General features: G+C 42.2%; 1 protein-coding gene across 1 annotated transcript; it reads right to left on the bottom strand.

Moving 5' to 3' along the window:
- Nucleotides 1-8,363: 8,363 nt before the first annotated feature.
- Nucleotides 8,364-19,857, bottom strand: Optix (optix). The gene is made up of 4 exons (XM_020951086.2): nucleotides 18,883-19,857; nucleotides 17,649-17,767; nucleotides 16,357-16,606; nucleotides 8,364-9,806 (listed from the first exon to the last, which is right to left on the bottom strand). The coding sequence occupies exons 1-4, from the start codon at nucleotides 19,167-19,169 to the stop codon at nucleotides 8,975-8,977; spliced, it is 1,488 nt and encodes a 495-aa protein (XP_020806745.2). The 5' UTR covers nucleotides 19,170-19,857; the 3' UTR covers nucleotides 8,364-8,974.
- Between the last annotated feature and the right edge of the window lie 6,243 nt (nucleotides 19,858-26,100).

Below are 26,100 nucleotides of genomic sequence, written 5' to 3'. Positions count from 1 at the left end.
AAAGCTTAACAATTCCCTGGCACAATTCTGTGACCCCTTTGTGGTCAACGCTGGCTGGGATCATGTTCTCCATTGGCATCTGCATCGCTCCCGGCTGTCTGGATTTGAGTATATCTCTCCACGATGCGGATGCCCATGTGTGGGCGAGAGTGTGTGCGGCCCCTAAACCTAAACCGATTTAAAGCTGACACTGCTCGAAGGAAGGTCAATTCGAGGGAGATTTGCTTAACAAATTATTAAAAATCTCAATGAGGCTTTTTGTGACATTCGATACATCATCGATAGAGGAGGAGCATTTGAGTATTATAATCTTCAGCCTAAAGCTGATATCCGATAGAGTGTAAGTAAGTTTTAGAAAAAAAAGAAAACTGTGAGAAATGTTGGTTTAAATGATGAACTCTGAATATATTTTTTCGATTTTGTAGAAGGATTTAAGAACCTATAAATATTATTTAAAATTGTAATCATTCATAGTATAAAGTTTGTTGTACTTTACACAATTTCAAAATCAATTTAAAGTGTTTCTATATTTTTCAAGCTGTAGCTGAGTATTTATTTATATATAAATTAAACCTACCTTATATATACTTATGATATATATCTATAGGGTAAAAAAATGTTTTGCCTTGTTAAGCTATAAATAGTATTCAATGCTTACTCACAAAACGAATCCGCAATAATCCAAATATTATTTACAATTCGAATCATGGTATTGAGCAATTATCTTATTTATCCACCAATTTAAAGCTTCAATCTGTACGAAATAATTATCAAATATTATCTATACCCTTCTGGGCGATCTCACCACACACAATTCCGAATCACACACATCATGGATAACACACACACCGATTCATATACAAACACTCGCTGATGTCAGTAAGTTCAAATTACATTTAATTGTTGGGCATTTTTTTGTTGGCGAGGGTGGAGGAGATGAAAATCCGCCACAAGGCTGAAAATCCATTGAGTGAGGAGGAAAATGTTCTGGAGGGAGGCTTAATTTGTAAAAGAGATAACATTTACACGTCAAAAAGCAAAGGGGAGTGGGCTTAGGATTCGGATTGGGACTTGGATGAGGGCGTTACAATGATGATGGTGGTGATGTGTCAGTTCGGCCAGCTGAAATATTAGAAGTCGATTCCGACTCCGTGCTCAGTCCCGAGTCCCGGGGTTGGGGTAAGTGAATTTGAATCTCAATTGAATTGCGAGTTTGGGTGAACTTTACGCTTGTCTGGTTGCTCAGATCCGGCCCAGCTCATCGCCCGAACCCAATTATCTTTCAATAAACGAAGGGGCGGCGGCAAAAAGTGCATCCTCAAGTTACAACACACCGAAAACACACACATATCCGGGGACTGTTCCCTGTTGTTCTTCTTGTTCGAAGTTCGTGTGTGCGCGTCGTGTTTGCCAAAATCCGAAAATCCAAAAAGCCAAAAACTCACTTTTCCATGGGGGTTGGACTCGGCCTGACCTGCCCCTTTTTGGTCTTTTTGGCCCGGCCGGCGTAACCCAAATCTGGCCTGCGGGCAAAACATCTTTATTAATTCATAATTCAATCGGGATTCGTTGGCGAAGACAATGGCAACAGCCCCGCAATATTATGGATTTTGATTTAACTTCAAGCCCCGGTCCTGTTACTTCTTTTCTTGTGTCTAGTTTTCCCTATTTCACTTTTGTTTCAGTAATTCAATACGATTTTTCAATCTCCGAACAATGCATTGTGCGAGATGATTTCAATGGAAAAGCTCACTTGGCCAGCCGCAGCCCCAATTTTCAATTTTCCAAACTGACTTGGATGAGATGATGATGATGATGATGGTCCCAGGGTGAATCTCTGAATGCAAGTGGAAAATTGTAATAGCAATTCAGTTTAATTAGCTCAAAATGAAGGCAACCATTGGCCGATTAAGTTAATGCACTTTGAATTAAGTTTCACAATTTGTAAGCATCTATTGAGGGTCTTGCGATGACTGGGAAATAAGAATGTGGAAGGAAATGGTGAAATAATTAAGTAAATTTGATCACTTCTGAGGCTAAGGTACATATTCATACATATTCCACTTCAAGCCGTAGTATGAACTATTGAAGACCCTGAAGGAATATGATATTATATCTAGTAATAAATTTAAAACCAAGTCATCACTCCAGGGAAACAGGGAAATGCAACCCAAGATGGAATACATTCTGTGACCATCATTTGAGTGATGCTATCGGGGCGAAAACCGTTTACACAGAGTCTCAGTAATCGCCCGGAAAATCTGCCCAGGTTCATGAATATTATGAGCAGAGCAGAGCAGAGCTGAGCAGTTAATGCATTCCCTGCTCCTCTGATTCCCTGATTCTCTAATCCCTTTCCAAAATCTCCAAATCCATGCGGTCTGTGGGCTAGGACAACAATAACAATGCCACAGGAAATGTTTTCAGAATCAGAATCAGTTGGGCTGAGTGCTTTTGTTAATCCGAATCCGAAGCCGAAGCAGAGGCCGTGGTACCAGGGAGTGGAATCTCCAGACCGCAGTGGAGGCGAGGCTCTTTAGCACCGAGACACGACCACAATATGGGCACGCCCATCTAGCCAGGATGAAGACATCATCTCGATAGAGACCCGGGCACTCCGTCCGTTTGATGCCTTCTCAATGCTCTTATGAATTACGCATCGACGCCTCCTTTTGTCCAATGTGCACCTTTTCGCCCGAACACGATTCTGATTACGAATACGAAAACGAATCCGATGAATTCCCACTCCCCCATTCCAGAGGTATATAAGGATATGTAAAGGCACATATATATCGATGGTTCGGGACAAATCTCATTAGAGAGGCACAAAAGGGAAAGCGACGGAGACAGCGACTCATCTTTCATTTGGATGCCTGGGTGACAATTAGTACAAGTGTCAGGTTATTCCGCAACCGAAGCCAGTGGATTTCGCTTAATGAAGCCTTGAAGAGTCCTTGTACAGCTCGTTGTACTCGTTGTCCTCGTTTTCCTCGTCTTCAAATGCCCCACAGCCACGCCCACGGTCTGGGAGAGAAGGTATGGGAGTCTGGAGTCTGGAAGCTGGTGGAGAATGGTATGGGGAGTCAGGAAGCTAGTGGTGTACCCATCACAAGTGAAAAGGGTTAAGGTCTGAGCATGTGTGAAGTGTTTATCTTGCTCATTTAATGCTGCAAATATTTTGACAAACTTTAGGCACAACCACCAAACCGATTCCCTTTAACATTTTTCAGATGCACTGAACATCCTGACATTACTATTTATATTAAAATATAAAATAATTGAAATATTCTGTATCTGATTATAAAAGAAAACAAAATGAAAGAGCTGGAAATACAATACAGTATGGCTTTTCATGTTTCAGGATTAAACCTTTAATATCAAATGTCAATTGTCTAGTTTGTTACATACCTTTTAAATATGTTTATATATTGAAAACTTCTAAGCTAACAAAATAATATAAACAAAGAAATATGTTCAAAACCTTGATGAACATTTTCGTTTTTAAATTACTAAATGAACTTGGTTTCGGAATTCTTGTCTTAAATATACTTATTACTTAGATTATTTTATGATTACCTTATTTTTTTGTATTAAGGATACTTCTTAATGGTCTCCAAGCTAACATAATATATCTTATTCAAATTCTAAACTTTCTTAGAAATTATAAAACTTATTAAATCACTGAAGTTAACTATTTTTTCTCTTCGTGTACGTTTCCTCTAACAAATTATCATAATAAAGTTGAATTTATTGATTCGCCTTGTTGACTGTTCGCAATTGTCTGAGCAGATGGGCACAGATGGGCTTTTCTCGGTTTTTGGGCTGTTGTTTGTTCAGGGAATTTGCATTGCTCATCCGCCGCCCAAGCACCATCCGCACCACCACCACAATCACCATCACCACCATCGCCACCCATTTTGTAGCATCTCCACCCACACGAAAGGTCGACAACAATGCAACTCTTTTGCCTGAATTTTATTCAAAGCGCGTTTGTCTATTTACAGTACATTTACGCACTTAATGATGGGGTTCGTTTGCCCCGGCTCCCGGCTCCCGGCTCCCAGGTCCCAGTTCCTTGTTCCCAGTTCCCTGATCCCAGTTCCCTGATCCCTCCCACTCGCCAGCCGTTCATCAACCCCCTCCGTTTGAAAAAGTGAGCAAATGTCAGTCAAAAGATTTAAAGATGTGCACGTTAAATGTTTTATATTGTGGTAAACGCTCGCTGTCTGTATGAGTTTGTTGTCCCTTTGTCAATAAGCTTTGGATACAGTGGAGCAAGAAGTCGAGGGAGGTTTGGTTTGGTGGAGAATTTAAAAATGGTTAGGTTAATGTTACCTAATTAAAATTAAAATTACCTAAGTTGGAAACTGATAAAGACTTTCATCAGAAACTGCAGTTTGAAAGAACATTAACATAATTCCTTCAGCTTAAAAATACACTTATAAAATGAATTCTTTTTTACGCTTAATCAATAGCTAAAGGTTTTTAATATTATTAAATCCCTGCTGGGTCAGAAGCATATAACGCTGTGAAGGAATCATTTCCGACCCCATAAATCATATATATTCTTGATCAGCATCAACAGGGGAAACTTTCTAGGCATAAAGGGAAGAAAATAAATTTTTGAAAATTTTTAAAAATTTTTATAAGGGGTTACATCGTTAAAATTGTCAAAAATTTGGACTTTTTTTTACTTTTTAATTTGAGTATGCAGATTTATTACCTTAATAAAAACTAACATAGGGCTGCTTTCCGAATTAAAATCAATGTTTTTTTGGCTTAGTTATGAATTTATTAAGATTGAATTTGTCGATAAGTCAAAGAAAACTAATATTTTAATCTTAGTTAAAATCGATTTCCGATTTAATCCTATAATTCGAATTCATTCTGCAAGGATATATAAACTTTAGCTTTCCGAAGTTACCTACTTTTGTTCTATATTTTAAAATTTAATCCTGCATTTTTGTCAACAGAATCAATAAGATTATAAACTCCACTAACATATGATTACTAAGCTGACAGGAAATAAACTCAAATATATTTTGCAAAAGCCCTTATGGAAAATAAATAAGTCAAGAGTAAATAAATAATCCCATTTGAATGTAAATAAAATGTATTTGTATATATTACTCATTAAGCTACCTGAACCCACGCCAACTAATAACCTCCTTTCTCAAGTGAATTTCTAATAAAACGCAAAAAAAATAATGTCTAAATATTTTCGGTAACCAACAATGACTTTGCATTCCACTGTGCGTGTTCCTTTGTTCGGGGGAGTTGTTGAATGGCAATTGCCAAGCGAGACAAGAGGATGATGAGGCTAGGGGAGTGGGAACTCTGAACAAATTGACAAAAAACGGAGGAACATTTGACTGGAGGGTGCATAAATTCAATTTGAAATATGTAAACCTTTGCACCGAGCCTTTTTATTTTGTGGTTAACCTAATTGAGTCGTCTCGTAAAATATGTAAATGCAGCCACCAAAACCATACCGTCAAACTCCAGAAAGTCCGAGAGCTTGGCGTTGATAATTACAAGAGCAGGCAACCCCTAGAAACGGTGGATATTTTGGCGACAGAGAATTAATTTGATGAAACAACAACAGAAGCAATCGGGCGACACTCAATGAGGCAGTCAGTCAATATTACACCCTGTTTTGGGCAATGTGATGCATTCTGGCGCCTTTTTCCATGCTCCTGTAATTGGTGAATGGCCCTCGAGAGTGACGCCTTTCCCCCACCCGGCTGCCAAGTGGAAAATCAATTATTTGGTCGCACCGGCTAATTGGAGACATATGGCGCTCGTCTATCAAACTATTGATTCCACTACCGGAATGACGAATGCCGGAGTGCTGCCCAACCTGAAACCGAGGCCAAATAACAACTTCCAGACGACGAAGAACATTTTTGAGGGTTGCCGGGAAACAGGGTCAAAAGTGTCACATCATGCATAATGATGACGGTGATGATGATGCGGCGACGCGACGCGCAGGTTCCTAAAATAAAAAAAAATAAACATGAAATGGCCGAAAATGCTTGCAGTGAAAATTAACTGACAATGCGGCGTATACTTAATGCGCCCGGTGCCCAGCTACTGATAATTGCGCTTTCAAGTGTTTCTTTCGCTGACTGTCGGCCAACCTGACAACTTGCACATGCTCATGCCCTCCACTCCGATCCGTCTCGTCGTCATCCAGCTCCCAGCTCGCAGCTCCCAGCTCCATCCCCCAGTCTCACCTTGTAATTTGAGCCGAAAATTTGTTGGAAAAAGGAAGCACTTATCCAACTAGTCAGTCCGTCATCCATCCACGTTTGGCCCATCAATCCGGGCAAGTGAGTTTGTGGCGCTAGCTGGCACCAGATTAGATCGCACATACACTGGCAGAAATAATTGGTTAAATATAGTGGAATAAAGTATTAAAATCAGAGAAGAAATTGTTATTAAAGTTTAGTTATTTGAAAGTAAGAAAGCCTATTTGTTGATGATGTTTTGCAGAAGTTCTAAAGTTATTACAAAATATATTATAAGAACTTCGCCCTTTCGATTCTTATATAGTATATGGAGATATGTGTCCAATATAACTCAATAGATCTCTCCAAACTCGTATTAAATGAGCATAATTATTTTAATTAAATAGCAAGGAAATTATACAGATTACACCCGATGCCCAAGACATGTAGAAAAATCCATATTTTTAATGAAAAATATCTATAATAACATTGAAAATGTATTATTTATGATATAAAATAAATAAATTGAGAAGCTGTCATGTCAATTTTCTATGAAGCAAAGTATTAAATCTCGTTGAAACAAACGAATATTTTCTTTTATAAAATTCCCTGTTGATAAAGAAGACATTTTTTTATACAGTCTGATTCCAGATAATTATTATATTAAAATTATTATACGCTTAATATCAAATTTTTTTGTCTAATAAGGTAAAATTTTATAGAACCCATCTTTGAATAAATAAATTTACAACTAATATTATAATACCCTTAGAAATGACATTAAAAATGAGCTAAGATCTTGTTACTTACACCTTCGAAGTTTAACTACTTTACTTTAATGTTGGCATAAATCATTTCTATATAATCGATTCGTTCTTATTTTTATTTAATGTGTAACTGAAATGATTCTATACTCGATATATGTGTATTTTTATATATATATAAAGGCAGTCTGTTCCCAGGGCCCATCGCAGACTTTAGAGCCCATAATGACGATGATGTGGTGCATTTGTGTGAGTGACAGTGACGCGTCAGTTTTTCATCTCCCGACTTTTATTTAATATATTTTTTTTTTGGTGAGAGGTTGTGTTGTGGTTTCGGTTTTTGGTGGCTGTGGATGCAGTCGTGTGTTTGCCCACAGCATTGGATATTTTCATAAGGCAGCTAAGTAAACCACTCAAGTAGGACATGGCAAGGCCGGACATGTCATCGTTGGCGCCATCCGCCGACGCCATCGGCTAGGATCTCAGATCTGGGATCTCAGATCTCGGATCTCGGATCTCTCTGGTTCTGGTTAGAGTATGGCGGAGAGTGAGAGGTACATAAGTTTGCCACCGCACAATATGGATGTTGTTCTTTCCCTTTGGACTTGACTTGTGGACTCCGACTCCGACTTCGACTCTCTTGTTGATGTTTACACAGAAATTGATATTTTATTTCAAAATATCAACAGCGATCGAGGAAGAATAACAGCAGTGCAGAGCAGGCAGCATTAGCAGCAGATGAATATACTTAGTTGGGAATATATTTCGGCCAGGAGAAAGGGAATTTCCCCTATCCTGTTGCCGTTTTCCCAGACTATTTACTTAGTCGTCTGTATTTGTCCAAGGGAAAGCTGCAAATGATAGCCAACAACAGAGGAAGATATGTATTTGCAGGAAATCTGGAAAGAATTCCAGTATTTTGTTACAAACTAAAATTGTTACTACAAGATTCCTTGAAAGTGAATCTGGAAAATGTTGTTTATCTTAAATGAAATTAAGGTTTCTAAGTTAGGGGAATTATAACTCAGAAATTGCAATACTTTTTGCATTTTAAATATGTGTACAAGAGTTGAATTTTACTTCAAATCATAGGTTTTCCCTTAAATATTATAGATTTTTCCTTTAAAGATTGACACTTTAGAATCTTAATTCCTATTTCCCTATAATCAATGTGAAATTCTTCCTATTTTAGCTTAGAGTTTCCTTAATTTCTCAGCGAAATAGGAGTCCGAAAATTAAGAAATGTTTGTTTCTTAAAGCCTTGTTTCATATTTGTAAAGGTATAAAGCTCCATATATATTAATAATTCTCTCTGGTTTATTATTCCCTTATTATCCCCTTTATAATTCCTTCCCAAAACAAAACACAATTTTATATAATGATTCAAATTCTTAACTGTTCATTCGGTTGTTTTCTTTTTGTTTTTCTTTTGTTTTTTATTGCAATCTAAATGTATACGTAAGCTCTATGATTTGCATACTTAAACTCTATTTACAAATACGTACACACACACAAAATTAGAATGAAAACGTTTCGAATTCAAGTTCCGTTTTTCTTTTTGGGGGATCCCGCCTAGATAATATTTCTGAATCGGCATCGGGGGAATCCCATTTTCCATTCGGCTTAAATGGCTATCTTTGAAGAGTGCGTGTGCGTGTGCGTGTGCGACGCTTGCGATTTGCTGCTGCTGCTGCTGCTGGATAACGGTATAGGTATAGGTATTATCGGGTTGGTGATATAGGAAACGATTCCGGTGGACAGGATCGAATATTGCTCGAAACTCCGCCTCGGGGATGCGATAGCTTAACTACGGCTAACTTAGAAATACAATTGAAACAATCTGAATAGCTGGGCCTTAGTGCTTCTGGGGGGAGTGGGTGGTGGTGGGTTCTTATGGAGTGTGGATTAGGTGGATCGAAGGAGTCCTCCTCCTCCTCCTCCTCCTCCTGCTCCTCCTGTTCCTCCTCAGACCCTCTGATATCATGTAATCTCGGGAGCACTGTGCTTCAGCTCCGGCGACGTGGAGAAGGGTCGATGCAGCAGCAGCTGGCCGCTGTGATGATATCCCGTGGTGGTCGTGGTGGTGGTGGCCTCATGGTGATGGTTAGGCCCTCCTCCTGCCCCACCCGAGGCAGCCGTGGCCACCGCCGTGGAGTTGAGCTTCTCCGGTGAGTTGATCCTCAGCTTCGGTGGCTGCGGATGCGGCGGATGAGGCCCGTGGCTGGGCACACACTCCACACTGTAGGCGGCCGCGTAGGCGGGATGATGCAGTGGCCCACCGGATGCCCCGTTCAGGGCCAGGGGCTGCGGCAGCTGAGGGTGTGGACGCAGGACAATCGGTTGGATGGGGAACTGCTGGGACATCTCCTTCAGGTTACTGAAGCTCTGCAGGTAACAGCCGGCACTGAACAGGCTAGTCGCGGCATCCAGCTTGAAGGGCGGCAGACAGCCGGCGGCGGTGAGAGGTCCTCCCGCACCAGATCCTGCTCCTGGTCCAGCATAGCCACCACCCACCGGCAACTGGGGTGGCGTGCTTGTGGGCGAGGCCAGCGGCAGGGGCAGGGAGAGGGGCAGCGGCAGGGATCCGCTCAGGTCGCGCGGCTTGTCATCGTCCACGCTGAGGCTCTCCTCGCGGTCATTTGCTCCGTTGGAGGTGCTGCCCGGACTGTGCTGCAGCTGCAGGCTGCTGGGCACCGGCGAATGGGTGCCCAGCGAGATGTCCGAATCGGAACTGTCCGAAGGAGTGGGCGAGGCGGCGCCATCCGCCCGCCGGCCACGGCAGCCGAGTCCTTGGTTCTGGTTGTGTTGAATGCTGGAAGAAGGGAAAGGAGAGAGATATTAGGTTTTGGTATATTAATAATAAATATTACTAGTAAATATTGAATAATATTCCTAATTGCATTATCAATAAACCAAATCCAATGACTGTTAAACCCATAAATAACAAATTAAATAAACTAATTAACTATTTAAGTAACACCACTATCTAGCTTTCAATACATTTTTCATGTCTTTGACAAGCCATAACTGATTGTATGGCTGATAGAATTATAAATATAATCCATATTTGTACGCATTTTCCCGGATTTTCCCACTGACGTTCACTTCACAGCTTCACACCGATTTTCCGCCTTGCAATATATGTATAAAGACATCGAAATCGACATCGGGGCATTGTTAATTAGGCAATGTTGGACAGTTGCAGTGTCCGGGGCTAAACGCCCATTAAGGCGGCCCATTTGTCGCTGCCCCGCAGGAGCTCCTCTCGGGGAACCCAAGGCAAGTGGAGGAAGGAGGCAGAGGCAGCGGCGGCTCATAAATCTGACACAACTTTCACACATGCTTAAGATAAATCGTCTGGGGGCCAAAAAACAAAAGGCGCAGCATCGCCATCTGACCAAAAGATGACTTGATTAGCCGCCATGGATTGAAGACCGGCAGCGGGAAAGAGATATAGATACAGATATGGCAAGGCGGTGGAGGAGGAGCATTCTCATATACATCATCATTTGCCATCACGCCACGACTCCTGCAATGTCATAATTATTGGTTAGGATTCGCTCAACTTGCTGCAATTTGTTCCCCTCCTGGCAGCCGCCGCCGCCGCCGCCGCCGGAATCCTGGAGCGGCTCGTGTTGTGTGATTAATGGTGCACCATCATGGCCAGTGGAAGCGGGAGCAGAGACACCGCTGGAGATGAAGCTGTAGCTGAAGCTGCGAAATGTATCTGCGGCTACCTTGCTGGGCCCAATCCCTGTCGCAGTCCCTGTGCCCTTTGTCTTTCGGTTGCCACAGAAACATTAAATCGTTTAGCCGCCTAATGTGCCAACTTGATGGATCACTCACGGCCTGATGAATTGTTATAACTGGGAGATTGGAGATCGGAGAGTGGAGTGTGGTGTGTGGAGACCAGAGACTGCCCGCTGCTGGGATACTCTCGAAAAACCAGAAAAAACAGAGCCCTTCCGATTAGAAAGGTTTCATTTTTTGGTTATTAGAATTAAGTAATTGGAATCTAACTATGGGAAAGTGAGAGGCAATCTATGTATATATGTGCCTGTGGTGGGTCGACGAGATGAAACTTTATCTCACGGGAATATATCGATTAAGAAGACTATATTGATTCTGAAGAGTTTTGATTATGGAATAAGGAAATTGAAACCTCAACACTATGTAGGAAATTTATAAGAGTTGGTTCGAAAACAAAAACCCGCTCAATTCTAGAATATTTTTCCGGTAGCTTAGCTTTCTTTCTTTTCTGCAAAACCCTTGAGTTCCCAGATATAATGATACTCCCAAGAAAAGGTCCTACGAGTGAACTTTGTTATTTGATTATAAGATATTTGTAATTAGAACCGTCTAAGCTAATCTGTGGTGGGTCAAACAGGAGTAATTTTAAACCATTTTCGGTCGCAGAATTCTGCGTGGAAATCCCTGTGATAGCTTCTGTTAGCCAGATTTTTGGCACGGGCGACTCAAGGCCATTTTCACGCTCGACTGGAGCAACGAACTGGGGACTTGGCACGCTCGGCTTGAGCCCAGAAACCGAAAACTTGGATGCACGAATACGATATACATTTTCCACACAATTGACTTGGCAGCGAGCTGGGAGCTGGGGTTTAGTCGCGATCTGAACAGGGGACAGGGGACAGGGGACAGGGGCAAGGACAAGGGCAAAGGGTTTACTGAAATCGGATACCCCGTGGCACCTAACCTAACCGAAGTGACACGTATGTAATTACCCGCCTGGACATGGCCAGCCAGAAGAAGAAGGGTCTGGATTGGGAAACCCGAGATGCATTGAAATGTTCCTTAATCGGCTCATGTCAGAAGATGGAGATTCCGACTCGACTCGACTCGAATCGAATCGAATTGAATCGAAAGCGAACTGAAACCCATTCAGGCTGCAAAAGAATGCCGGAATGGTAACACGATCTCTGCGCTAGGCCAACAAAAGATGCTCACTTTAAATATGGCTTAAAGGCCAAAAAAAACCAGCTAGAAAGCTATTGCTAGTTGCTGCGGGGGGGAAATCAATGAACCTGCCGGCTAATGCCATGTCAATAGCGAGAGCAAAATCAGGCGGAAAATTGCATCGCACTCGTATTTTCAAGTAATTGTGTCAATTCGAATTGAATGCCGTAAATTGTGTAAATATTTGGACAGGCGAGAGCAGTTAAAAGGAGCAGTCAGTCAGTTCTACACTCTCCCGAGGGGCCCTCGTTCCAATCCTTATGTTTCCTGTGCCCTAAATGCAATCAACATTTATTTTTTTTATATTTATTCCCTTTTCCAGCCAGGAGAGATCTGTTGACAAACGGGATTTAAATTTGCTCGCATTTGAATATTTACAACCCTTGGTGCCGGAGTGTTGTTCGCTTTTATTTCGAGCCTCTATCACTTGTCAATTGAACAAAAGGCCACATCCGGTGCTGCTGCCTGCCATCTCAGGCATCTCATTCAGCCATCCATCCCATCCATCCATCCATCGATGGAGAGTCATCCGCCTGCCGATGGCGATGACTTGAACCTGACTTCTTATTAATTTCTTTAATACACTTTCTACGCGGCATTGAAGTGTCCGACATCGGAGCTTCGCAGCCATTCAGTTCATTCTTGGACTTTAGCTAGGAGATACACTTTAAGAAATATGGGAAAGCTTTGGAAAAGACTTGCTCAAAATATTGTATTTAAAAACTATATTTTAGCAGCCCTGGGACTTTAACTAGATCTCAAATAGGTTATTTTATTAAAGAACTGTATTCTGATCGATTGATATCTTATAGTTCTGTTCTGAGCTTCTCTTAACTACTATTTTCCACTTCATTTCATGTAGTAAATAGATTTCTTTTCCAGTGTACCGATCCAGCTTCATTTCCCGCTCCCATTATCAAGCTGATTGTATATTTTTCTCACAAGCCACCGAAAAACGGTAGTTGGTGTTGTGCAAACAGCGTCGAGTGGTCCGGACTCAGCTCCCTCGGATCGCATCCCGGGCATGGAGTTGGTTTTGGACTCGGACCTGGGTCTGGCCATGGGCATGGGCATGGGCATGGGTATGGGTACTTATTGGGGCTCGAGTGCCCTGTCCGAAGCGCTCTGACAAGTGGGCCCTCCGACTCGGATATCGATGGGGGGATTGGTTGGGAATGGAAATGGAAATGGAGTTGGAGTTGGAGATGGGGCTGGGAATATATCTGCTTCTGCACCTTCCTTTCTTCATTAGAATTCGAGAGATGCTGGGAAATCGATGAGCAAAACCTCTTCAGAACCAGACCCAGATGTATCTTTGTATCTTTATATACACGTTCGTAAGTGCGTGTTTTGTTATTTTGATTGATAATTGACATTTACAACATATTTGCTGTGTGCTCAGCTGTATTACACTCCAAACCCAATGCTGATTCCCATTCTCACTACCGAAATGCTGGTTTGATTTGATTTCTGCTGGCACATTTCGTGTGTTCTCGGTTGGACGCCCACTGTGCCCCTAATTTGGCCATCGGTTCGGCTCGAGTTGGATGCACGGATGTGGGCGAATCTCATCGCCATCTCCATCTCCATCTCCATCCCATCTCCATCTCCAGTGGCTGTCCACGAGCCACGCATTTCGCTTGTCGGGTAATTCACGCAATAAAAGCATTTGGCGTGAGGCGGATTCATTGGAATCAGTGGATTCAATGGATTCAGTGGCTCTACGTTTGGCCAAGAGCTTCGTATCGCTGTCGTGCATCGTCGAGTGGCAATTGTAATTGATCAAAATCAAGTCTTGAGCCGGGGCTTTGCTTTAATGAATTTGCACAATAGAAGCTTCTTTTCAAACGTTTTGTTTTCTCTAATGATTTGTTTGATGATTCACATGGAGCAGGGGTGAAATTTCTATATATATTTATAGAAATTTGTTTAATAAAGTTTCCATATTAAATGTATTAGAAGAACTGATTAATTTAACCCATTTCCAGTGCTTTCCTTAACGATTAATGTAGCTTTACAGCACAATTATCTACTCAATATCCAAGTAAATGTTGGATTAATTATTTACCCATCCGCTTCATCTCAAGAGATTCCTCTGAATCGGAATGGTGATGACTGGGAGTTGCATTTATCCGCTTCGTACATGTGCTTCCCCAGAATTCCTGTGTAATTTGCAGCAATCTTGATTTTGAATATCTTTGGCAAGTTGCAGGCACCAGCTCCCTGTGCACTCCATACTCCAAACTCCATACTCTATTTGCAATGCCCACTTGGCGGCTGGAGGCATCAGTGCATGACAAGTCTACAGTTTGCCAAGTTTCCGCCGTAACGACTGAAGTCGAGTTGAGTCGATCAATCTCCCCGATGTCTTAATTACTCAATTCGGGAGCGGGAAACGCGCCGCTGACTGCCTTTCTCCTCAGAGCCTTTCTAATGGAGTGGATGTGGATGTGGATGTGGCCACGGATTGGAGCTGTGTATTTGATTGATTTACCATCTCAACCGGGGGCCACAACAACCGTTTGACATCGTGGCTCCTTCTGGCTTCACGATCTTGTTTCTTTAGCTTCAGCTGCCTTTGTATACTCTACTTCCGAGGGTGTTGTGATAAGTCAGTAGGTTGGGAATATGATTTTGAATAAGAGAGGTAAATGGACTATTCTTAAAGGAAGTAAGAGGGAGGATTGTTTAGATATAATGATGTTATCTGAGGAGAACCAACTACATGTTAATTCCTTCAAAGAGGTCTGTGTATAGTTCCCTTTTAGTTTTCCTAGAGAGTTGTACTTCTGTCGGAACCAACATCTCTCTCATTATCGAAATCCCAAATTCCCTCCAAAGTAAGGGTGTTCCCCGATTCGATCTGAACGAGTATACCTTCCTTAAGTTCTCCGACTGACTTCGCCTGTCGTTTCCCCTGTTCGCACAAGTGCAGTAGCAAAAATGTTAACAATTTTTCAGCGCACAATGCTTGAACAGTCAGCGCCTGGTGCTTGGGTCTGGTTTTGGTTCCCCGGGTTAGAATGGTCTCCTTCCTTGGGCATCATCTCCTCAGCACCTCAGCACCCTGTCTGCGGCATGGCGCTGTCGAAGTTGTCTGGCCGTCGCATATGAACGGCTTTTAATTTCATATTTTTTCATATGGACACTAAAGAATACATATTTGTGCCTCCAGTGCGCCTTTTTGTCTCATCTCTTGGGGGCTTTTGCCGCCGCCGCCGCCGCCGTTGCTGCTGCTGCTTAATAACACGATGACTACACGAAACCTCGAAAAACTCGAATTCTGGATGGGATCGGGGATCGGGGATCGGACTTGGGGGGCTTGTGGATCCGCGGATCGAGTGCGGATGGAGTTGTAATGGCGGCATATCCGTGGCTGCCGCTGCTTTACAAGCGAAATAATCGCCATCATTTTAACTAATGACCCGCTCGCATCTGGTTTTTATATTTCATATATATTTCTCTTCTTGTTTTTTACCTTATTTTTGATTTAGTAAACTTTTTATATTTTTGGCTACGCTTGGCGCTTTGTGCAGATTCATTCAATTTGAGACGAGGCTCCTAACTTAATAAACACGGCGATCGGGGGATCGCTGGATGGGATCTCTCTCTGTGCCGGGTTTCCAAGGAATGCCAAATGTTGTCTCGATTTCTTTTACTTTTCCTTTTTTCCCGCCCCTCATCTTTTGCTCTTTTTGTGAGCAGGTAGAACTTGAAATATTTGCGCATCTGCAGGAGCAGCCAAAACACTTGAGTGGACTACGATTCCAGCTCCGATCTGAGGATTTCTTGCAGTGTCATTCCACTTAACTTGCCTTCTTTCACTTCGGCGCGGGATCTTCTTCATTTCAACTTCGCGCGAATTGGTCGAGTTTTAACTTCTTCTGGCCATATTTTGCAAGCGGTTGCACCTTTCCAGCTGAAGCATGAGCTGCGTTTACACTGTCATCATCGTCATCGTCATCATAATCACCATTGCCGTTCATCGTACTTTGTCTCCTTCATCATCCCGGCCTGTCTCTGGACCTGGCCCAGGCCCAAGACCCATGCCCCTTCATCGTCGGCGGTCAGTTTAATGTGGCCAAAAAGCGGAGACCGCAACAAACAGCAGAAATCGAGAACGCTTCACTGGGTGCCGCCACCGCTGCCACAGATCGGCACGGATCAATGAAATGGAAACGCTCCTGTGCAATCCCCGCTCCACCTCCTGCTCTGACCTGGCCTGGTCTCACTCCCCCCATCCGCTCCCCGCTCCACACAGAATGAATCTGGGCAGAGGTATCGATTTACCCAGCCCGGATTGGGTTTCCCCTAGCTTGGCTTGGCTCTCTTCTAGCCTCCAACGTCTAACTCTAATGGCTAATTAAGTAGGCCCACAAAACACTCACCGATTCTTGGCCGCGGCGGCCCGATCCCGCTGGCGTCGATTCTTGAACCAGTTGCCCACTTGCGTGGGATTCAGGCCGGTGGCCTTGGCCAGCTCCCGCTTCTTGGTGGGATTCGGATACGGATCCTGAAGGTACCATTCGCGCAGTAGGCTCCGCGTGCGCTCCTTGAAGCAGTGCGTCTTCTGCTCGCCATCCCAAATCGTCGGCGGCAGGGGAAACTTTTTACGCACTCGATATTTATCCACGGGGCCTAGAAGTTTGGAATTGTAATGTAAGCATTAAATATAGTATTTAAAATAAGAGTAAAATTGAAGATGGGACTAAAAAGAGAGCTCAGTTGAGCTACTTAAATGTATGAATTGTATAAGATCTATGAAAATTTTGGCATAATATTAAGATTCCTTATATAAATCACTGTTTAAATGGACTAATTAACAAGACTAATTAATATATAAAACTTATTTCTTTATATCGTGGCATAAAAATAACGTTTTGTTATCAAATTAGTTGTTTATATGTTATTTAGGCAAATATTGCGTATACGACTAGTGGGCATTGGTATTAAAAACCAGTATTTTCGAATAATTATAAACTTTATACAAAACGTAAATGCTAAATTATTTATTTCTTTATATCGTGCCATAAAAATAACTCTTTTTTATCAAATTAGTTGGTTTTATGTTATTTAGGCAAAAATTGCGTATACGCCTAGTGGGCATTGGTGTTAAGTATGGAAAACCAGTATTTTCGTATAATAATAATTTTATACAAAACGTAAATGGTAAAATATTTAAAATCAATCTATATAATGTATAAATTGTCCTATGGAAAGTGAACTTTATTTTAAATGGTGTGTATATATTGTTGAATTGTGATTTCATAAATTAAAAGCATTATTAAGTATGAGATAAAAAAAAATCAATTTTTAGTACCGGGAAAAATGTAAATCAGAAATATTTAAATTTATTTTGTACAAGATTTGATTTCTACTCAAACACATAAGAAGATACTGTTTAAAATTCAAAAGATCTTAGTAGCAATCGATCGATCGATTTCCTGATTTGGCATGGAAAGCAAAATTCGTTTAAAGTTTAAAGTTGAAACATACACAAATGTTGTATAGATTAAACCAAATGATTTTATGAATTGAGAAATATATATAAACACTTTAAGTTTTTCTATGCAAACATTTAATAACTATTAAGCATTTGCGTATCAGTAAATTCTGCTGTATTTGGGCATTGATTTTGATATTTTTACATTTAGATAGGTAGAATTTAAATCTTACTCACCCAGTGATCGACCACGCAGCTTCTCGGCCTCAATATAGTGGGCCTCCAGCCACATGGCCTGCAGCTTGCCGTAGGATGCCTTAGTAAACTTATGATTCTCTATTATTGCATACAGTTCCCTGGAAATAGAGTTTAGAGTGAGTGTGATCCAGATACTATATCAATAGTACATAGTAACTATAGCTGAGAGTGTTGAGCTTAGTTTTCAACCCCATCAACCCTCAGGGACTCGGAAATGTCCTGCTGTTAAAGCCATTCCTTTGATTCCCCACCCCAGGAGAGTCGAGTCACAGCCCGGTCACAACGGGTGTCCTTAGCCCTCGCCATATGTATTTTGAAACAATTTCATAAGCATTTATTGTCGTCACTGGCGTTGACAGCTCAGTTGAGTACGTCAAATGGTTTTAATTGGAAGTCGTTTATTTACCGAGTCAAAGCAATCAAATCACTTGCATTGCCAGATCCGTATATGCATACACGTCCCATATATACACCATTATTTTTATGTACGACATTGATTGATTGTACTCGAATTACATAGCCAGGCGGCCAGCAGGCAGCTTCATTTGATTTGACATAGATGAGATGCAAAACCTGATGCAGCCGTTTATAGATGTGACTGCTTGGATAATTGTCGCTATCGATTGCCGCCGCAATGGACCTGTTTGCCCACTTCATAGAACGGGTCGAGTGAGTGTCTTCGCCTTATAGATATGTTATTACCCCGAAACCCCTATAACAAATCCTCATCTTGGCAAAAAGCTAATCTCACGCGATCCTTTGTCTGGTCTCTGGGCAAAATTCCATTGGCAAAGCAAACGAATTGTTTCCGGTCGTCTTAGAAGCTGGTGTGTAATGTGAGATTATATATATGTATATATTTTTTAAACTGGCGACGGAAGACCCTGGCCCGGGAGGGAACCTATTGTTCGGTCGGTGTTTTATTAATCAAGCCTGCTCCACTTGGCTTTGCCCAGCAGCCAGTTCTTTAATTAGTAAATTAATCCCTTTGTTTATTAATTTAGCGTCTCATTGTGCCCTCATTAAGCTGTGCAAAACTATCGAATGACCGAGTCTCCGCCCGTCCGTCCGTCTGTACTTTGGGGTTAATCAGGGAACAGAAGAAGAAGGCAGTGACATCCGAGCTTCAAGGCTTTGTCAGTCTCTCCATCCGAATCGGAATTCGAATTCCATTTCGGGATTCAGCATCCGATTTTGTTCCCAAAAAACCTACCTGAAGTTGCCCACATGATAGGCGACGACGGCGCGGGCCCGGAGCACTGCCTCACAATTGAGGATCTCGTGCATGTTGGGCAGGGCCACCGGCAGGCTCCAGAGGAAGCGGGCCAGGCGTTCAATGTCGCCAGAGTCCTCCAGGGTCTTGCACACGATCTCCACCTGGGCGGCGGAGAAGGCCAGCGTGGGTACGGCCAGGATGGGGCTGGGTGCTATAATCTGGTGGTGCGTGGGCGAGAAGCTCTCTGAGGGCGGATGTTTGCCCTCCGTCGGTCCAACGGCCATTTTATTCGTTGAATCCACTGTGACCAAATGGGCATACTACTCTCCACCGGAACGAAGCAATCTTGCTGGGCACGGCACACACTTCACGTTTGTCCTGCGATCACAATTACTCCTTGCTCTGATATATCTCAATATATGTATGGTTTAATGGTTTTATAGTTCACTTTAGCACTTTCGGCACACGCGATCCCGATCGCGGGTCATTCGAGGATGCGGAGGATTTGGTAGCCAACGAATGCTGCTCCCCGGATGGCGTACGAATCCAAATGATTGCCAATGAGCCAGCTCATGAATGCGATACCCGTGCCCGGTCCACGAGCGGAGGAGCGCGACTGCTGCTCCACATCGAAACGAGAGGGGGATTTGGCAATGGATATAAGCGATACGGATTCGAGGCGATATATGTTGCGATACCGAAATACCGAGATACCGAGATACCGAGAGAGCGAACCAACCAAACGACCAACCGAGCGCGCAAAAAATACGTCAAATAATGGTCTTGTAACTGAGCTGCCCACTAGGCGACGGATGGAGCGGTACAGAAGCTATCGAAGCTATCGTGGCAGCAGCGGCAGCGACAGAGGCAGCACCAGTGGCAGCGGCAGTAGCAGCACAACAATGACGCGCCACAGATACAGATACTCTGGCAGGCAGGCAGGCAGCAACGGCTGCTAATGCCACTGCTACCGCCTGGTGCCTGCTGCCAGCTGCAGACACAGATACAGCCACAGATACAGATACAGATACAGCTAGGAAAAAGATATGGAAACAGAAACGAGTTGCCACCAATACCAACCAACAACCAACAACCAACAACCAGTTTGTCGCACACAGATACACAGATACGCTTGCAGGCAACAACAACAAGCAGCAACATTAACAGCTACATCCATACAGACACGGATACGGATACGGATGCGAAGCACCACCATACCAGGCCACTGGTTACGGGGTGGGCGTGGTTGCTACTCGCTGCCCCTACAGACATCTCGCTCTGACCCATGACGGGGTAGCTTTGCTGCTCTTGCTGCCATCTCTTTTCAGCGCATGCGGTGGTGGCATTGCCTTCACGGGTCACATTTAAATGAATTGTACATAAGACCCACACACACACACACACACACACACACACGCACACAACTTATACAGTTGCAATTGCAGGATAACAACGGGGCTTATTCCAGGGGTTTCAACGGAGTACCGAGGGGGGAGGTAGCTCAGATATTGATAAAGAAATCAAATAAAACAAGCGAGCAGCAGCCTGACAGGCAGCCACACAGCCGCACAGTGGAACCAAATCAAGAGGATTACGTTTATTTCTTAGCAAAGCAAATTAAATGGAACTTGTTTGCTTAAGTGATTGCCTCATATCAGTGGTTCTTCACTGAACGATTATAAGAAATATCTCATATTTCAATTAGTTTCCACTAAGTAGGAGAAAAGTTAATAGAATAAGTCGTTATTTTATTTATTTATAATTTTAAAATATTATTTTATAAGCGAGAGAGATGCCTTATGTTCTAGCATATCATATAAAAGCTGGAAGATCTTCGGAAACATTTAATAAGCAAAAGTAAACTGAAATCTTTAATGGGTTTTCTTACCAAGACAAAGTTTTGACAAAATCCAAAAGATAAAAATCGTTTAGATACTCTGTATCCTAAGCTACCCAAGTTACATTATATACTATATGGAGCATTGGAGCACTTAAATATTATTTCAAAACAAATTAACTTTGAAATAATCTAATCCATAATAATAAGTAAGAGAAGGCACTGTTAGTTCAGATTCTTAGAAGCGAATTTCTAACCCATTAAAATGTATATTAATACATCGTTCTGGGACACCATAAAAATACTAAAAATCAATTCAAAATTTTGTTTCTTTATAATCTTTTGTTGAATTGATTTCGCTCCACAGTAACCATAGCATATTGTATAAGTGTAGCAAAATGTTTGACACCATGTGGTCTGGCAACCTCTACTGCCGCCTCGCTCCGTCCCGTCCCGCGGCTCCTCCATTTCCCCCACTACCACTACGGCTGCTCCTGCTGCCTCCTGTAAGCCATCTCCTTATGCCAGGACGACCGAACCTCCAACCCACCTCCGTCCTTGAGCCCAGGCATGTACATACATATACGAGCGTATATAACCGAACACACAAAATCACGTTTTCATTTTGGCAAAAAGGGAACTTTTGATTATGCCCGGCGAATGAATAAGGGAAATATTCACAAGCAAAAGTTTTTATTGTGGCGCTGTCACTGGTGTGGGCTTTAGCAGTGGTTTCTTTCTTTTTCGGTGGTGCTTCATCATACTCGGGGCTTGACAGGATCCGGAAATACCCAGGTGGGATGGTGTCAGGGTGGTGGGGAGGCGGGAGAACACGCTAATGTATCGTTCGCGCTTTGTCCGGAGTGTTAACAGATTAGTTGTTTACATGCCACAAGTAAATGAGTTTTCAAAACGTAGCCGAAGGGGCTTCAAAGGCACCGCGCTTGCCACCGTGCCACCTTACATTACCTCCCCCCCATTAACAGCTCCCTTGCACAATCGCTGTAAAAGTGTGAAAGTATATACATTTGTATATGTGTGCATGTACTGAGCACGCATACAAACACGCGAACATCGCCATTGCTGGCTGACTCTGTCTCTTTCCAACACCCCCAAGTGCTGATATGCCCACCCCCTACACTGAAATAAAAAGGAATGTCTTATAGACTTTAATATAGATTTTTGTATATACGCTGTGAAAGAGTCATTTCCGACCCCATAAATCATATATATTCTTGATCAGAATTAAAATCCAAGACGATCTAGTCATGTCCGGTCGAAAAATAAATTTTGAAATTTTTTTTGAAATTGCAAAATTTTATAAGGGGTTACATCGTTAAAATTGTCTAAAATTGGTAAAAATTTGGATTTTTTAAAATTTTAATTTGAGTATACAGATTTATTAACCTATTAAAAACTAACATAGGACAGCTTTCCGAATTAAAATTAATGCTCTTTTGGCTGAGTTATGAGTTTTTTAAACTTTGATTTGTTGAACAAATTGTCATAAAAATATAAATATGTAATAACGACTTAAAAATGGTATTATAGTTTTAGTCAGACGCTTTTAATTCAGTGAAAGAGTCATTTCCGACCCCATAAATCATAAATATTCTTGATCAGCATTTAAACCTGAGTCGATCTAGCCATCTCCGGCCAAAAAATAAAATTTTGAATTTTTTTCAAAATTTCAAAATTTTATAAGGGGTTACATCATTAAAATTGCGAAAAATTGTCAAATTTTTTTCTGAAATTTAAATTATGCAGATTTATTACCCCAACAAAAACTAACATAGGGCTGCTTTCCGAATTAAAATTAATGCATTTTTGGCGTAGTTATGAATTTTTTAAACTTTGATTTGTCCAGAAAATTGGCATATAGTATACATAAATTTATATATAAAGAATGCAAATATTTTAAGCTTAAGCAATTTCCGCTTGGATCTTATAATTCAATTGCAAAACTGAAAGGGTATATAATCTTTGGCTTACCAAAGAAAGTTTCCTTTCTTTTTGCAATAATATTTTCATCGTAACATATTCATAATTCAATTACCTCTCTTTGTTACTATTTCATTGTAATATATTTTTTCAGTGTACCTTCATACCCCACTCCCTTGCCCCTGCAACCACCCACCCGCTCGGGTCTTGTTAAATCTGAACGATGACTTTTTGAGTAGTTGGTTGAACATTTTGGACAATTGCATTACGTGAGCGTTGCAAACGCTGCTCTGCCAGTGAGCGAATGTGTGTGTGCCGTATTATGTATGTACGAGTGTATGGGTGTATCAGACATCACATAGATACAGCTACAAGCGAGATACATCGACTCGAAAAATGATAGCGCACGCATTGCGCCAGCTCCCACATGGCCACATTATGTGCTGCCCCCCAGAGCTGCTTCCTCTGCCTCTGTACCCGTGTCTCCACCACCCGATGTCCTCTGAAAGCGCTCATTATGGTATCGATCACCTTTCATGCGCCACAATTGGGAGCGGAGTAAGAGATACAATCGAATCATGGATACACAGGCGCAGAGATACAAGCCGGAATGCAAATGTAATAATGTAAGAGCCTGGGGGTATTCTGGAGTCGTAAAAGGATGCAAATAATACAGGGAGAACAGAAATATAATCGCATCTTATCTTATTTTTGTAACGAAATCAGTTTTTACAATTGTATATTTAGATATTTCTATACACTATAAAATAAATGAGGGAATGGTCAAGAACTTTAAAGTATCTTTCAGATATATCAACCTAACCACGAGAGAACACATAAGGGAGTACGTTAATGACATCTTAAAACTAATCAATTTTCTAGCTTCGGAAAGATAATGCCTAAGCTAATGATAACATTCTTCTTTAGATCTTTAGATTCTTAACATAACCAAGAATCGTATTAAATTAGTTACTAAAATATACATTGCTGAATCAACAAAGCTCAGCTCAGCTCCCTTTAGTGACTTCTCCTGCGCCTTGAAAACTTCAAAAAGCAATCGCAATCCCATTTGAATTGCCTAACGAACCATGGAATTTGGAATCGTTTGGAGTACTCCCCGAGTTGAGCGTATAATGTCATATTGTTGACAATTGCGCTTGCGGTGCTAATCAAAATATCCAACTCCGTGGAACTCCGGCGGATTGAGCTTGCTCCCTCGAAGTGTGTCACTGGTCCAATCGAATCATACGCCCAGTGGTCCATTAAATGACAAAATTTGCTCACCAAGGCGGGCTCCTGGCTTCACTCACCCTTTTTTGGGAAGACAGACAGCTATGAGCTGTGTAATTAGGCCAAAAATGCACACTGTTATGGCCCGCTCGTATTCGTTTTGCAAAAACAATTAAAAGGTAATTAAAAGCAATTTTTTTTTTGATAATCGCTTGGGCAGGCTTTAAAGGCTTTACCCGCTGGCCACACAAAGGCAACCGCAATCAACAAAGGACAACCACATTTGGCTGGCTCTTTTGTGGGGAGCCCGCGGCCAGAAAGTAAATGTCTATTATTGCAGTCTAGTGTGCTCTGCCTACATATGGTGGCAGGAACAGGAGATGGAGCTGGAGATGGAGCTGGAGCTGGGGATGACCTCCCCGAAAAAGCTCATGTAATTTAAATGTACTCTGCTTTTTTTTTGTAGTTTCGGGTTTTCCACCCTCCGGCACTGGCCTTTGTCTGCGCCTCAATTTGTTTAAGATAATTTAATCTGATTCCATGTACCTGAATATTTGAATATTTATATGGGTGACAGTGGAACGAAGAGGGTTGTTTTGTGGCAAATGCCACACTGGATATCCCGAGAGCGTTGAGGGAAAGCAACACCTCAATGTCAATCATACTTTATTGTATTTAATTTTTTATTGGTGTTCCCAAGGAGCAACTTATTTTTAACCATAACTGACCCAAGTGTCTGTGTGTGTGTACTAATATTGTAATATATTTACGAGGACCCCACATGGTGAGGTCCTTCAAAAAGGGATCCAAATTCAATTTAAACCTTACACAAAATCGCATTTCCTTTTGTCCGTTTTCTGCTTTGTGATTTTTGCTTTCGGAGTTCGTTAACCTAGCCCGAAGGTTATGAAATATTTGGCAGAAATACCTAAAGGAAGGAATAACAACAAAACTTGGTAATTAAAAGGTTTTGTCGCTGAAAATATTTAATATTTTAATTTATACGAAATTCAATAAATCGAGAAAGGGAATGAGACGAAGTGAAAAAGCAGGAATCGCCGGCTCAGTGATTGAGAATGAAGATGAAATAACTTTATAAGCAAGTGGCAAAGACCAAGATGGAATCGGGAGGGAGTCCCAGGATGTGGAATCGATGATGAAAGATCGGCGCTGTGGCCAGGTATTCGTTTAATTTACATCGTTCTTGCTGCTCCAGCTCCAGCTTCAGCTTCTGTTCCTGTTCCTGCAGACGCGCCGGCGTTTAGAGCGGAGTCCCTCGAGAGGAGCCTAGAGGAGTGCCGAGTCCCAAGTCAAACTTAAAGTTGCAGTCACATTTTTATACCTATCACTTGATGGGGACTAAGGGTATTATATATTTTGTGTCGGTATGTTTAGTAGCAGAAGGAATATATTCTACAGAATTCAAGAAACCTCGGGCAATATAAGTTAAATATATATTCCGAGCTATGTCGGTAAGCATGGAGAGCAGTGTCTTAAGGAAGGACCTTCCAAAAGCTTCACTCCTTTCTTGGACTCATTTTCGAGTGCCTTAAGATCCCTCAGATACAATTGTATAGACACTTATTATTTGATTATGGAAGTCCTTTCCTAGGGTTTCCTGATTACAGGACATCTCAGAGTCGTTTCCGTTGACAATATCAAAACCTACAAGTCTCTCTCCTGGTGCGATTGGGCTGCATTCCATAGTCATAAGGCCGATGTCGGCTGCGGCGGCCCCAAGAAATATCTTTGGGCATTAGGTTGCGCAGGAATGCCAGCGATTCGTGGCAAATGTATTGAGCTGCATTTAATAATTATGATGGGGACATGGTCAGCGGACAGAGTCGCACTCCCAGACCTTACTTTTTGGCTGTTCTGTTCCGCCTAATGGATATGTCAGACAGCGACGGCGACGGCGACGGCTGGCGAGCAGCTCAGTGTCATCTGCTCGCCCATCGGGATCAGGAGCAGGAGCAGGAGCAGGAGATGGTGCTGTAGGGAGCTGAAGCATTTGGACGCGGCTACTGTTTGGTCAGCACTGCGCATATTAATCAACGCAGCGAAGGCGCAGAGCTGGCAGGAGGACGAGCATCCTCATCATCATCGTCAGACCCCAGCATCGTCAAGTGATACGCGGCACGGAACATGCGTGAAATCTTCTGGCCAGAGAAAGATTAAGACGAGACAGAGGCGGTCAAGAGAAGGGG

The sequence above is a fragment of the Drosophila serrata genome, unplaced genomic scaffold (genome assembly GCF_035046125.1).
Source record: "Drosophila serrata isolate PLE 108 unplaced genomic scaffold, ASM3504612v1 contig_184, whole genome shotgun sequence".
NCBI lineage: Eukaryota > Metazoa > Arthropoda > Insecta > Diptera > Drosophilidae > Drosophila > Drosophila serrata.
The sequence above is the reverse complement of the archived record's forward strand: the minus strand, read 5'-3'. Positions and strand labels throughout refer to the sequence as shown.